We start from the raw sequence: 13,430 nt of genomic DNA, 5'->3' as shown, positions 1-13,430 counted from the left end.
GTGCGATGAAAGTTCATCACACGGCACCCCGTATTTAACGTCCCTCGCGGAAGACGGCGTGTCTAAGCAACTTGTACCCTGCCACCAAGTTGCTGGCGTTCTCGGCCGGATTCGAACCAGCGATCTCGGGGTCAGAAGGCGAACACGCTACCGACTGAGCGACCGGGGCCAGTCACCTGGGTCGTGGCTCACTACCGACAACCACAATGCCGACATTATAGATTATACAGTTTCAAGTTGAAAGACCTAACATAGTTACAAATTGAACCTATATAGACATCGAATGCGGTTAAGGATGTAATGTCATGATTCTTGAACATATGGTCCCACCAGGGGCGGTCCCAGCGAAGTACTTTGAGGAGGGGGGGGGGGGCGACGTCTGCAAACCTTTAGCCAGTCGCTGTCCATTTGTGTGCGAGGGGGGGGGGAGGGGTTCTGGACACGGGCTCAACCTTTTCTCGCACGAAATCCTATCACTGGTAATCCATTTCAGGTACAGTGCCCCGCATAAAGCCTGTTGTACTTGAAGGAAGAGAGAGAACCTTCTAGTTGAAGGGTGGAACGAGAACTGTTTAATTGCAAGAGCGCAGCGAGCGGGGAGCGTGCGCAGGGGCCGACGAAGATCGGCGTGCGCAGATGACGCTGTGCCTGGCTGGGTCGCTACAGCTGCTCCCCCCCTTAGCGCGTTGGTGAAACGCAAGAGCGGTGCGTCACCAGGACAGGGGCCCAGTGGACGGATTTTGCTGAACGGGGAACGGCGGGCTGGTAAACGGAGTGAGGGGTGGAGACCAGAGCAGCCGTGAGGTCAGCAGCAGGAGCCTCAATGTATGCAGGCTTTAATCGGTCGATGGAGACTTGCTCTTGCTTGCCGTTGATGATGAGGGAGAAGAACTTGGAAGTGCGGCTGACGACTTCATAGGGACCAGTATAAGGGGGCTGTAGCGGCTTTCGGACAGCGTCGACGCGTACGAAAACGTGTGTGCACGTCTCCAGGTCGTCGTGCACGTAAAGCCTGGAGGAACATGGTTGACGAGGGGGTGCTGGGCGAAGCTGGTTGAATATGGCCTTGAGCCGGGAAACGTAGTCTGCTGGATCTGGCGGGGGAGTAGCCTTGGGGGACACGAGGAATTCTCCAGGTAGTCGCAGAGTTGTGCCGTAAACGAGCTCTGCTACGGTGCACCCCAAGTCCGGCTTGAAGACTGAACGGAGGCCGAGCAGGACGACAGGAAGAACTTCCGTCCAAGAGGTGGGGTTGGGGTGTGCCTTGAGGGCGGCTTTGAGTTGTCGATGGAATCGTTCCACCATGCCGTTTGATGCCGGATGGTAGGAAGTGGTCCGAATGCGTTGAGATCCCAGTAAGGTGGTGAGGGCGCTGAATAGACACGACTCAAACTGCCGCCCACGGTCAGTAGTGATAGTGGAGGGCACTCCGAAGCGGGCAACCCACGTGCTCGTGAAGGTAGCGGCGACAGTTGCGGCGGAGATATCAGGCATGGGGGCCGCCTCAGGCCACCGCGTGAAACGGTCTACCACCGTGAGTAGATATCGGTGACCTTGACAAGGCGGGGGGGTCCCACGATGTCCAAGTGGACCTTTTCAAAGCGGGTGTCAGGTGGAAGGAAGGGGTGCACGGGAGCAAAAGTGTGTCGCTGTATCTTAGCTCTCTGGCACTGCTGGCAGCCACGCGTCCAGTGCTTGATGTCGGCTTGCATGCCGGGCCACACGTAGCGCGCACTGATTAACTTCTGCGTTGCGCGTATGCCCGGGTGCGATAGTGCGTGGAGGGTATCAAATACCCGCCGGCGCAGGGCTGCTGGGACAAAGGGTCGTGGATGCCCCTGGGATACGTCGCAGACAAGCGTGGTGGCGGTACCGGGAAGAAGGACGTCTTCGAGACGAAGCGACGATGTAGAGTTTTCGCGGAGCATGCGGAGGTCTTCGTCTGAGCGTTGCAGGTCAGCCAATGTCTCTAGGCTGAGCGGAACACTGATGTCTTGAGGAAGACCTGGTGACAGTGCGCTGATGCGGCTGAGAGCGTCGGCCACGGGGTTGTCGTGACCGCTGACGTGCCGAATGTCCGTGGAAAACTCGGACACGAAGGTAAGTTGGCGAATCTCCCGTGGTGAGTAGCTGTTGCCGGATGAAGTGAACGCGTGGGTCAGCGGCTTGTGGTCGGTGTATATAGTGAAGACGCGACCTTCAAGAAACGGGCGGAAATGCTTCACCGAAAGGAAGACAGCAAGCAGTTCACGGGAAAAGGTGCTGTATCGAGTTTCCCTGTCTTTGAATTTCCGAGAGAAAAATGATAGCGGCTGCCACGCGTGGTCGATCTGTTGCTGAAGCACAGCGCCAACGGCCGACGACGAGGCGTCCACCATGAGCGCCGTGGGCGCATCGTGCACTGGATGCCTCAGCAAGGTGGCTTCAGCGAGAGCCTGCTTGAGACTGCAAAAGGCATCTGTGGCGCGCGATGTCCAGGCAAGAGGGGCATTGCGGCCTTTGGAACCCGTGAGCAATGCTTCCACAGGCTGGAGGGTGGATGCGCAGTGCGGCACGAATCTTCTGTAAAAATTTACTAGCCCGAGGAACTCGCGGAGCTTTCGTGAGGTAGTCGGCTGCGGAAAATCTTGAATGGCTTTCACCTTGGACGCGAGAGGAGTGATGCCCGAGCGGGTGATGTGGTGGCCCAGAAAATCAAGTTCTTCCACTCCAAACTCGCTCTTGGCAGCGTTCACGATGATACCAAACTCGTTGAGGCGGGCAAAGAGTGTGCGAAGATGGTCGGCGTGTTCTTCCGGGGTGGCACTAGCGATGAGCAGGTCGTCAATATAAGCAAATGCGAACGGCAACCCTCTGATGACTGAGTCGACGAACCGTTGAAAAGTTTGCGCCGCATTCCGGAGTCCAAAGGGCATGCGCAAAAATTCAAACAGCCCGAACGGCGTGGTTATTGCGGTCTTTCCGATGTCCTCGGGCGCCACCGGGATCTGGTGGTAGGCGCGTACTAGGTCGAGTTTCGAGAATATTCTTGCGCCATGCAGATTTGCCGCGAAGTCTTGGACGTGTGGTATCGGATAGCGATCGGGTACAGTAACCCGGTTTAGCTGTCTATAGTCCCCACATGGCCGCCAGTCACCTGTTTCTTTGGGGACCATGTGGAGAGCCGAAGACCAGTCGCTAGATGATGGCCTGATAATTCCGAGCTCGAGCATGTGCTCGAATTCTTCTTTGGCCACTTTGAATTTCTCTGGCGCCAGCCTGCGAGGGTGAACGTGCACTGGCGGGCCCGATGTCACAATGTGGTGCACGACGTGATGTTTGACCGGGAGCTTCCAGTTTGGTGGTTGAGTGAGGTCTGGAAAGTCGTGCAAAATAGCTTCGAAGTCAGTCTTCGGTTCGAGTCGACGGATGGTTGGGGTAAGTGGCGAGGTGACGGCAACCCCTTGAACCGAAAGGCTGGTGGTTCTGTCAATTAGCCTTCTTCGACTCATGTCGACCAGGAGCCCGAAGTGAGCCAAGAAGTCGGCACCGATGATGGCTTGGGGTACCTTGGCAATCACAAAAATCCACCGAAAAACGCGGCGTAGGCCAAGGTTGAGTGTAACGAGTTTTTCGCCGTAAGTCGTAATAGGGGATCCGTTGACAGCTTGAAGACTGGCGTTAGGTGGGGTGCGCTTCTGATCGTCTCGAGAGGCGGGGATGACGCAGACCTCCGCGCCCGTATCAACCAAAAAGCGGGCGCCAGAGCCGCGGTCAGTGATGTAAAAGAGGCGTGGACGACTTGGGGCTGCGTCAACTAAACTGGCCGTCTTCAGTTGTTGACGCTCCCGTTTCCCTGTCTGGAGCAGGGAGGCTGGCAGCGCCGGGCACGGTCTCCGAAAGTCTGGTGGTACCAGCACTCATCGGGATTTGCAGACTGCTGGAGAGGCGATGGTGTGCGACGACGGAAGTTGCCGCGACGAGGGCTGCGGTGACGTGGGCTTCGCGATCGGCCGAAGCGTAAGCTTGATGCGACTAAGCCGGAAAGGCGGCTGACTTCGTCACGCAGCTCCTGGAAGTCTGACGGTGATGGTGCAGAGGGTTGTGGAGATATGGCACAAACAGTTGGCGGCGCAATGTCCATCATCTTATCCGCCATCTCCGCTAAAGCCTCGAGCGAAACGCTGCTCGACGTTGTTAGTATCATGCGAACCGTGTTCGGAAGACGCTGCAGGAATAATTCGCGCAGGATGGATTCGTCCAAGGATGAGGCCCTATCGCCCAACAACTGCTGCATCCGACGCAGCAGCTGCGAAGGCTTCCTGTCGCCGAGGACCTCAGCTGTGAGCAGTTGTCGCAGGCGTTCCTGTTCAGAGGCTGTCGTTCTCTTCGTGAGCGCGTCTTTTAACGCGTCGAAAGGGTTGGCTGCTGGGGGGTTGGTGATGACGTCCCTGACCTCTGACGCTTCGTTAGGGCCAAGCGCTCCAACGACGTGAAAGAATTTTGTTTGCTGTGCAGATATGCCTCGGAGGGCAAACTGCGCTTCGATGTTGGCGAACCACAGAGCCGGGTCGGCTGGCCAGAAAGGCGGAATCTTCACGGCTACAGCATGAAGAGTGGAAGGTTGCGACGCCAGCGGTGCGGGGTCCGGCATCGTCGGCGCCGGAGAGGTCATGGTAGCTGTGTTCTGCTGTTCGGGTCACCAGTGAAGTGTCGTACAGTGGGCGACAGTACCGCGACCGGTACGTAAGCGTGGACGCTGTTTGTCGCCAGAGAAGTGCCGGGGAGGACCATCGTGAAGCAGGTGGAGGCCAGAAACTCGGCTTACTGTGGTCTCCCTGCGGGTCCCCGGTGGAACAGTGGTCCCGGTGCGCCTTGCCTGCTAGAGGATGGTTCGCTGCTGGTTTGCCGACGAAAAATTTAGGATGTTGAATGGCCGAATTACGCCGAACATGGTGTTCGTTGTTCGGGTCACCAAATGTAGAGGAGGTGGTGTTCCTCTACATGAGTCCTGACCGGCGATGATGGAATGTCCCAGCGGGCAGATGTGCGTGGCCTCACGCTAGGACGGTGCCGGTAGAACTGCCGTGCCAGCGCCGTAGCGCGTGGCAGCAGAGGCGCATCGTCGTCGTCTTCCACGGGCCGCCACATCCTCTACCTGGACCGCATTCATGTCGACCTAGCAGCTAGGTCGACAAAGCATAGCCTGGTCCTGGCTATGCTTTGGGGGGAGGAAGGGGGGCGACCTCCCCCAACGCCCTCCCTTGGGACCGCAACTGAGTCCCACCTTGCGATAGGCCGACGTTGCCTGACGTCCCCTGACTTTGCCGACGTTGCCCGCCTAAGCGTGGCCTACAACGGCAACAGTTACATGCCTTCTTTCTTGAACACGTTATGTGGTTACATGATTTCGAACAGTACCACGTAATCAAAAAGTGATCCTTGCGGGTGATTGCGGGTGTAAATTAGGAAACCTTAAAGGGGCATTAAAATGCAAAAACAACTTGCTCTCAAATGAAAGTACGGGTTTCAATTATTATAATGCAAGCAAAATTAGTTCACAGAGCGCCACCGTTTAGAAGAAAAACACAATGAAAACAGTGCCGTCTTCGGTGGCAACGAATGGTGTCCCAAGGACGCAAAGACTGGTGGCATCCAATGAGACAGCAGGAGAAGCGCCCGCATAGCTATCGTGGGCATGTGGATATGGAACGGGTCCGATCGTAGTGTTCCGTGTATGCGCGGCATGATGCGCACTGCTACATTTTTCAATACCGATTCACTGAATTGTAGCCCACAACAGTTCTCGCGAATGTTCCACTGATAACATTATCTTCACGTCCTTCGAGCAGCGACGCCAGTCCGCTTCACAACGCGCACTATGTTTTTCGCCGAGGCTGCTCCATGGTGTGGGGGCGCGCGTGCACGCGCAGCATGGACTAAAAACACCGATGCACGATCTGAAACGACGTTCACTGCTTAGCGCCGAAGTAGGAAAGAGTCCGGTATAATTTCGATTGTAGCTCCGTAACGGAATCGAGGTTTTGAATTCTGATAACGAGTACGAAATTAACATACCGTGTAACGTAATTTGAAGTGAACTTATTTTTGCATTTTAGTGCCCCTTTAACCGGAGTTGGGGACTTCAGGAATGGAAGTGCACTACTGGATATTGCCTTTTGCTATGATCATTCCCTGGTCGTCAAGAGCTACACTAGAATTCAAGAATCTTCTGCTTCAGTATACTTGATCTGTTCCCGGTGTCTAACACGTTTGACTGGGAATGGGACTGCCAAGTACTTGGTGGACTTTCAGATCACAAGATGGACCTTTTGAGATGCACCATATAAAATTCTAGCATGATAGACCTAAAATCCAGACATTCTACGATTTTCCAAGGACAGATCCTTGTACAATTTAAACCAGATATGTAGCACCACGAGAAACGTTAACATGGCCTGAATTTTTTTCAAGGCCACTGTACACATATGCATAACAAAGTTCGTGCTCAAGAAGTCTCGCGGTTTACACTCGAAGACCATGCACACCACTCGTCGTTTAGCATCTTAACATCGCATAGCCAAAAATAGACGGCGATGTAAACCCTGGTTTCAGGTGTGACTAATTTTCTGAAGGAGGAAATTAAGTGAGGCTAAAAAGAAATGATAGCCAAGTCTTTGTTGCGCACCCCAGAAAATTTGGCGTATGATTACTCTAAGTATCGAGCAAATAAGAACATAATGGCGCACAGCAGAGAACAGTTAATCTAGCAATGTGGCGAACTCCTTTGATCATAGATCAATCGCCGTTGTCTCACGACTTAAAGCCCCGAATTATTATTACTATTACATTACTTTAAATCAGTACTTGTATTTCTTATTATGCTCAACATCAAGAAGCCTTCTGCGGATTGGTTGGTAAAGGAAAAAAGTGGATATGCTAGTCAAAAAAAAAACTCGGAACAGGCTACTCCAGGACACGTTATTGAGGTCTTCTGGGACAGACAATATTCCGAATGATTTACTTTACGAAGTAAAGTAAATCAACTTCACTGTCAAATCAATCAATCAAATCAATTCACTGGACGAAGGTGTAAAACCGATACGTAAGGCAGGAGCCTCGTCTTTGGGTTAGAAATTTTCTTTTCTTTCCAGCTGTTGTGAATTGTAAGAGTTTTCCAAACTTTTCCAAACAAGTAACATCATGATCAAGTAACATAATTCCCGGAAGAACATGGATTACTAACTCCCTTGCAGCGTCGATTTCGCGGGGATTACTCCGCTGTCGATCACGGCCCTGTCTGATTTCGCCCACGACTTGGCATTAGCTTTGGATAGTAACCTACAAATTGACATTTTGTTTTTGCATCTCCCCAAGGCATTTGACCGTGTACGTACGTGCGTCCCCAATATGCCGATCTTTTTTTTTTTCGGTGTGCTTTGATCGGCCAGCTCACCATAGCTCCAGGCTCGTCTCATATTGCAGACCTTTGCAATGCAGTTTAGAACACATCAACGAGTGGTATTACAAATTACAAATGATGTTGAACATCGGTATATAACACACTCGTCCGACCGTACCGACCGTCACGTACGCAAAGGTAACATGGGGCCCCTTTACCGCGACTCATTTGCGAGTTTCTTTCGAAATGTCGCCACTACATATGAGTGTATTATGTGTACATATTATAATTAATGCACCTTCCCTACTCCTTCCAGGGTCCCTTCTGGGACCAGCAGTATGCTGAAACAAAGAAACAAATCGTTATATCTTCGTGTCATCTTTTGTGTCTTCCGGATTTCTTCCTTCGACAGACTGCTCATATCACTGATCTCTATGTATAAAGGCTGGATCGCGCATGGGAGAGGGGCTCGTGGGGGAGAGGCGTGTCTTCGGGCCGCCATGTTGGTGGGCCCTAAAGTGCTGTGTGTGCCCATAGAAAACAATGGGAGGCAACAGAGATTGTGAGTATTTATTGCGCTGCTAGCATTGATCGTTGTTTGTCATCACACAATTTTGTAAGGTGCCAGTATACTGATGTATCCTAACAGTGTTTCACAGGTGTCCTGCCGTTCGATTATTAATTACGTTATGTTTTGCATTCCGAAACTAGACCGTCACTGCAGTGCAGCGCTGGGGATTGTACTACAGCACGTTTCACAGCCCATATTTCAGTAAGATGCGATGTCAGTTCCACAACAACCATGCATAATCTCTCATTCTGGGATCTGGGCAAAAATTGTTTCCGAAACAGCGGTAACGAAAAACATTTTTCTACTGTCATGGGACAAAGGAAATGGTCCCATAGAATCGCAGGCTATATAGTACCTTTGTTTTAGAGACGTGTTTGCGTTTGGAATGAGTTATCAACCATTGAAACAGAAAGAGTCGTTTTTGCAGCAGCGCAACCCAAATAATTAGTTAGGATACGTCAGTTGGGTTAGGTTGGGCTACTTAGAAAGAGGTAACATTTTCTTGAATGTGATGAACACATAAGTCGATAACGACAACACAAGACGGTTTGAAGCTCAAGCAAATGTTACCTCTTTCTCTGCAGACAGCAGCTTGCTTACACCATGCGAGCTTGTTCATGATACGGATGTTACTTTGGTTACGTCAGGAGGTTTGGCTATTTATGTCAGTTTAGTTGGGTTAGGTCAGGTTAGGCGACACCAATTGGCAGTGTACCAGGGCTGCACCGGGAGACCCCAGCATCAGACCATGCAAGAAACTAATAGCCTGGAATATATATCGATGTGTCACTTCTTACACACGTCTGATTTCCTGCAACGAGATGTCCTACTCCTGAAAAATTCAGTTGTCCGTAAAACGTAGCGCATGACTTTTGGAACTCATAAAAACCCCAGTGCATGGACACCGGCAAGTACAACCAACTTGTCATTGTGTCTGCCTTCTCATTGTCCTCTCACCGTTTTCTTTTTTTTTCTTTTTCTTATTTTATTTTAGCATGCGTCACCACACGCTTAATCCTAAACCACTTAAGGCACCAGAATTGTCCCCTAAGGCATGGGACAATTTTTTCTACCAGTGCAAGCTGGGACAATTATTTCTGGCCCCGTTTTTCGCTACATCCACACAGAATAAGTTGCTCACACGTTGCTCACGACAATGCACTTGATTGCAGTGGGCACCAGCCCAGTGGCGATGTGGGCAACCACACTTGGTAGGCACATGACAAATAACAATCCTTTGATATGACACAGCAAGACGGTCCCGCAATGTGATCTTGGCTTTCCTTGTGCCACAAAATTTCAAATGCAGTGCTAGAAACCACGCACATGAAACACGAGGTAAACATTATTCTTAGAGCCCAAGGTTTTCGGGAAATATTTGGGGGGGGGGGGGTAAAAACTGGGGAAATGAATGTGTGGTCGAAATTAATATGAATTCAGATGAAAAAACTTCCAAACAGCTAAATTGGGGTGGGTGGGGGGTGGGGGGGAATTGGGCTCTATTACTGTAACGAACTGCACTGTTTGGTACAAACTGTGATGTAATTGCGTTTACTGCCGAACAAGCTGGTGTGCATCGCTATAGACATTTCAGTAAGGGCAATTTGCTGGGTAAAAGTCAGATTTCACCCTTAAGAGGCAACTTTCAATTAAGGGGAACATTAGAATGAAACCCTAAACTTTGGGCTCTGATTTATTTTGCAGAAAGAGGTAGTATAGTGCTGAAGAGGGTTAACACTAGTTTACTAACAGTTGTCCCTCTTGAAAGTAATTACTACAGGAAAGTAAGATGGTACAAGTAACGAAGATTGACACAAATGTGCCATATGTATACGAGGTGCTTCATAAAGGTCCTCCGGCTGAATAATTCATAAACAAGATGGCGCTATCAAAAAGCTTTCATTTCACTGATCATTCCTGAGGTGTTGGCCAAGAACTCAGCAGTGGGAGAGTCATTTGCATGCTCTCATTGATTGAATAAAGCTCGTTTTAAACTTTTAAGCGTGTTAACTTTTTACTGTGGATGCCTTCAGTAATTCTGTTTTATTGATTTGAACCTTCAGCAAAAACTGTTCCAGACAAAGAAACACAGCATTTATATTTTAATGATTTCTAGTTAATTGGTTTCGGCGTACATATTTCTTGGACGGAGCAGTGTATCGATGCGCTCTTACACTTAGCTATGAGGCCGCCAAAGAAAGCTTTCTGATAGCATCTCCTGTTTATGAATTATTCTGCTGGGGGACCGTAGTGAAACAGCAGCTACACCTGGGCTCTGACTTTCTGTGCCAGTACAAAATTTCAGAAAATCACCTTAAGAAAATGCAGAACAAGGCATATGACAGCTAAAATTGTGTATAAGTAAAACTAAAAAGTAAGATAATCCCTTGTACTTATTAAATATGAAAATTGGAATCACTTAGGAAGTGAACGTGAGTAGTCACTGATTGTTAAAAACTATACTTCTTGACAACCTCTTACGCAGACGTGGCCTTGCAGTCACCTTCTCCGTGTACTGTTTGGCAATGTGATAAAGTCGTATCTTCCCATAACAGTCTGCAACGTGTTTTGCAAGGCGAATGACATGGTTTTCGTCTGGACTGCACTCAAACATGTGCTGGCTCAAAGTAGGAAAAATGTCCAGTCTTGCAGACGTGCACAGAATGTCCTGCAAGACGGCCCTTGTGAGAAGCTGCCCAAGCTGAGCATTGGATGTCAAGGTTCCTTCTGAGATATGAAGCATTTGACGAACACGTTTTTCTGTTGTTTTACAAATGGCGATGACACTCTGAGACACACTAATCAGACCACCTCGAGACTTTCGACGAAGAAGAGCACTGTGTAAAGTTCTGTCTGTGAGAGCGTCAATGCAGTCAGCACAGGAGATCTTCCTTGTCACCATCTTGACAACGTACCCCGCGATGTACCCCACAACATCTTCAACAAAGGCTGACAGTTGCTCTGCATCAGGTACATCTGCGTAGTCGTGGTCTTCAACACATTCACTCTGTGCAGTACCAAAATAGCGTGATGCATGAATGTCAAGTTCGTCAAGGGAAGTAGCTCCTGCTGCTGCTGCTGCTGTCACAGTCAGTATGCGTGTGGAGTCTTGGGCGATACAATTACCTCGTGCTGTAGGCTCGATTTCATGGTGAACAAGGAGCCTCTTGTATGCAGCCATGAAGTGTCATGCCGTCGCGTTGTTGCACCACCCACCTTTACCCCTCAACGCACAAAAGAAAAGTTCGAGGTGGTCTCGAGAGAGTTTGTATGTGAGCAGGTACCTTAAGAGTGCATTATCTCCTGAAAGAAGATGGCTGCATAGGCTTTGAATGCTTGCCATGTTGATGAGGAATCCAAGGAAGCCTGTTTTTCGTGGGGATTCTAATATTCGCTTTCCAGATGCATCTTTCAGGTTGCCAATATACGCAGTCATCTCGTTGAAGAATGGAATCCAAAGGTGGCGGGTTGGATAACGGATGGGTGCTTTGAAGTTCTTTGCCAGGGGATTGCGGGAGTTCATGATGTCGAACAGACGATCGAACTTCCTGAGGAGTTCCACTGTTGCCTCACATCCATGAAACATTGGATTGTTTATGTCCCTGTCACAGAACTCCAGAGCATCCGCCACACTTGAGCTGAGCGTCTGAGCTGCCGAATTCACCTTCATCTTCTGACTTCCCCAGTCAATGTGAGCAGCCTTGAGCTTGTTTCCAGCATGAAGCCCTTCCGATTGCTGCAGATTTTGGAGGGATACGAGGTACCCCCCACTTTATTGTGCCTCCATTGCTGTCTTTCAGGGTCCCCATTGTTGCCAGGGCATTACGAATCAGCTTCAGCATGTGGCAAGCATCGAGGATTACATGAACCCTCCAGGAAGAATCAGAAGGGTGCTGAAACCATGGCCTGATGTCAGGGCTTTTCATGTTTGCACCAAGGTCTTCAAACATGGTGAGGTTAGAGCCCAGGCCGTCACTTACAATTGCAGCTATCAGAATTCCAATGTCATGTAGCTTTTGAGGGCAGAGGCTCACTAGGTTTGCCTTTTCCTCCCCACTTAGGCTGTTGATCAGAAAGTATGCACATGGCACTTTCCAGTCACTGTCCAAAGCAACCACAAGGAATACAAGAGCTTGTGTAGCTGGTTCCTGACTGTCGTCATCAATGCCAGTACCTAGGACTATGAAACCATTAAAGGACTGTCCTGTGAACTGGATCTGCTTCTTTATGCTCATTTCATCGAGCATGAGTGAACACACGACACGTTTAGGTAACTTCCGCTGCTCTTCTACTCTTGCTTTCAAGGCATCAAAGGCATCGTGTGTAAATCCTGGCTCACCATGGATTGCACTGTACCATGACCTGATTGTTGCCTGGTGCGGAAGTGCCAAATTGAATGTCTTTCTCACATACTCGTACGCCTTCGTGGAGTAGAACTGCAGTGTGAGAGCAAAACTACGTAGGGATGGGGGTACTGCTCCCTGCTGATCTTCCCATGTTTGTTTTGTATAGTACGTAGCACCAAATCTAACTGCACGCTTAAAAGGGAGCCACGGAGAATGTCGCTGCACTGCTTTGAAACCAGTGACTTTTTCTGGAGGTCTTCAATCACATATTCTGCAGTTACCACCTTTTTCTTTAGTCTCAAATTCTTCTGGTGGGTATGCTTCACTTTTTTGCTTGCACCTTCTAGTGCCTCAACTGCGACGTTCACCTCCAGTTTTAATGTACGAGGACTTTCCTGCACTACGTATGTATGGTCTGCTGCAAGACTACATGAGGCTTGTGACGCTTCTGATGACGGCCCTGGTGTGCCCCAAGATGGTCCTGGCTGTGACGTGCTACCGATGGTATCCTGCTCTACTTTATGTCTAGTGGCAGGGGGCTTTCTTGGTTGTGCATTCTGTGTAACAAAGATGTAACGAAATATGCGTTCGTCAATAAGTTCCAAGATGTTATGTTTGAAGAACAACGACAATAAACGGTTTTAAGTTCAGCAGTTATTTATTGTCATTATGCATTTTGAAGGTACAGGGAATGTGCAAGGAGACAATACTTTTATTTCAGAAATGATGACGTATGGGGGCGCTATGCAAAACTACTGAATCCAATTTGACATTGGAATGAGTAATGACGTGCAAACACCACCCTTTTATTTATCCATGTATGCTGATCTCTGTATAGTGGGCTCTCATTAATGTAAGCTCTGATAATTCACACCTGTGTGAATTGTGGGCAGTTTATTTTGTCTGGTTACTTAAGTGTCCTGCAAAAGAGGATCAGACTACTGTAGCTCAAACAAGTTCAAAATTTTGGGTTGGCAGGCTACGTGTCCATTGTATTAAAAATTCGAACGGCACTTGTGCTAATTTCACGCTTTTCATTCCTTTATAAGATATGACTACCTTGAAGGAATGGCCACCACAAATCTGCTTCCGTAAAACAAACCTTTCAGTAGGTCGCACTCTGACAACCTCT

The 13,430-nt window shown here is 49.5% G+C and overlaps 2 protein-coding genes and 1 long non-coding RNA gene across 3 annotated transcripts; 1 reads left to right on the top strand and 2 right to left on the bottom strand.

The window, feature by feature from the left end:
• Positions 1 to 678: 678 nt before the first annotated feature.
• LOC135392420 (uncharacterized) lies at positions 679 to 1,494 on the bottom strand. The gene has a single exon (XM_064623134.1). It carries the CDS (start codon positions 1,492 to 1,494, stop codon positions 679 to 681), a length of 816 nt encoding a protein of 271 aa, XP_064479204.1.
• A 2,317-nt stretch (positions 1,495 to 3,811) lies between these two features.
• LOC135392419 (uncharacterized) lies at positions 3,812 to 4,654 on the bottom strand. The gene has a single exon (XM_064623133.1). The coding sequence runs from the start codon at positions 4,652 to 4,654 to the stop codon at positions 3,812 to 3,814; it is 843 nt and encodes a 280-aa protein (XP_064479203.1).
• Positions 4,655 to 9,505: 4,851 nt separating this feature from the next.
• On the top strand, positions 9,506 to 12,916 carry LOC135393152 (uncharacterized). The gene is made up of 4 exons (XR_010422488.1): positions 9,506 to 11,643; positions 11,753 to 11,903; positions 12,014 to 12,222; positions 12,646 to 12,916. It is a non-coding gene; the product is annotated as an uncharacterized LOC135393152 (long non-coding RNA).
• The last annotated feature ends 514 nt before the right edge of the window (positions 12,917 to 13,430 follow it).

This window comes from Ornithodoros turicata, chromosome 4, assembly GCF_037126465.1.
Source record: "Ornithodoros turicata isolate Travis chromosome 4, ASM3712646v1, whole genome shotgun sequence".
Taxonomy (NCBI): Eukaryota; Metazoa; Arthropoda; class Arachnida; order Ixodida; family Argasidae; genus Ornithodoros; species Ornithodoros turicata.
Note: the sequence above shows the minus strand (reverse complement) of the source record. Positions and strands in the feature narration are given on the sequence as shown.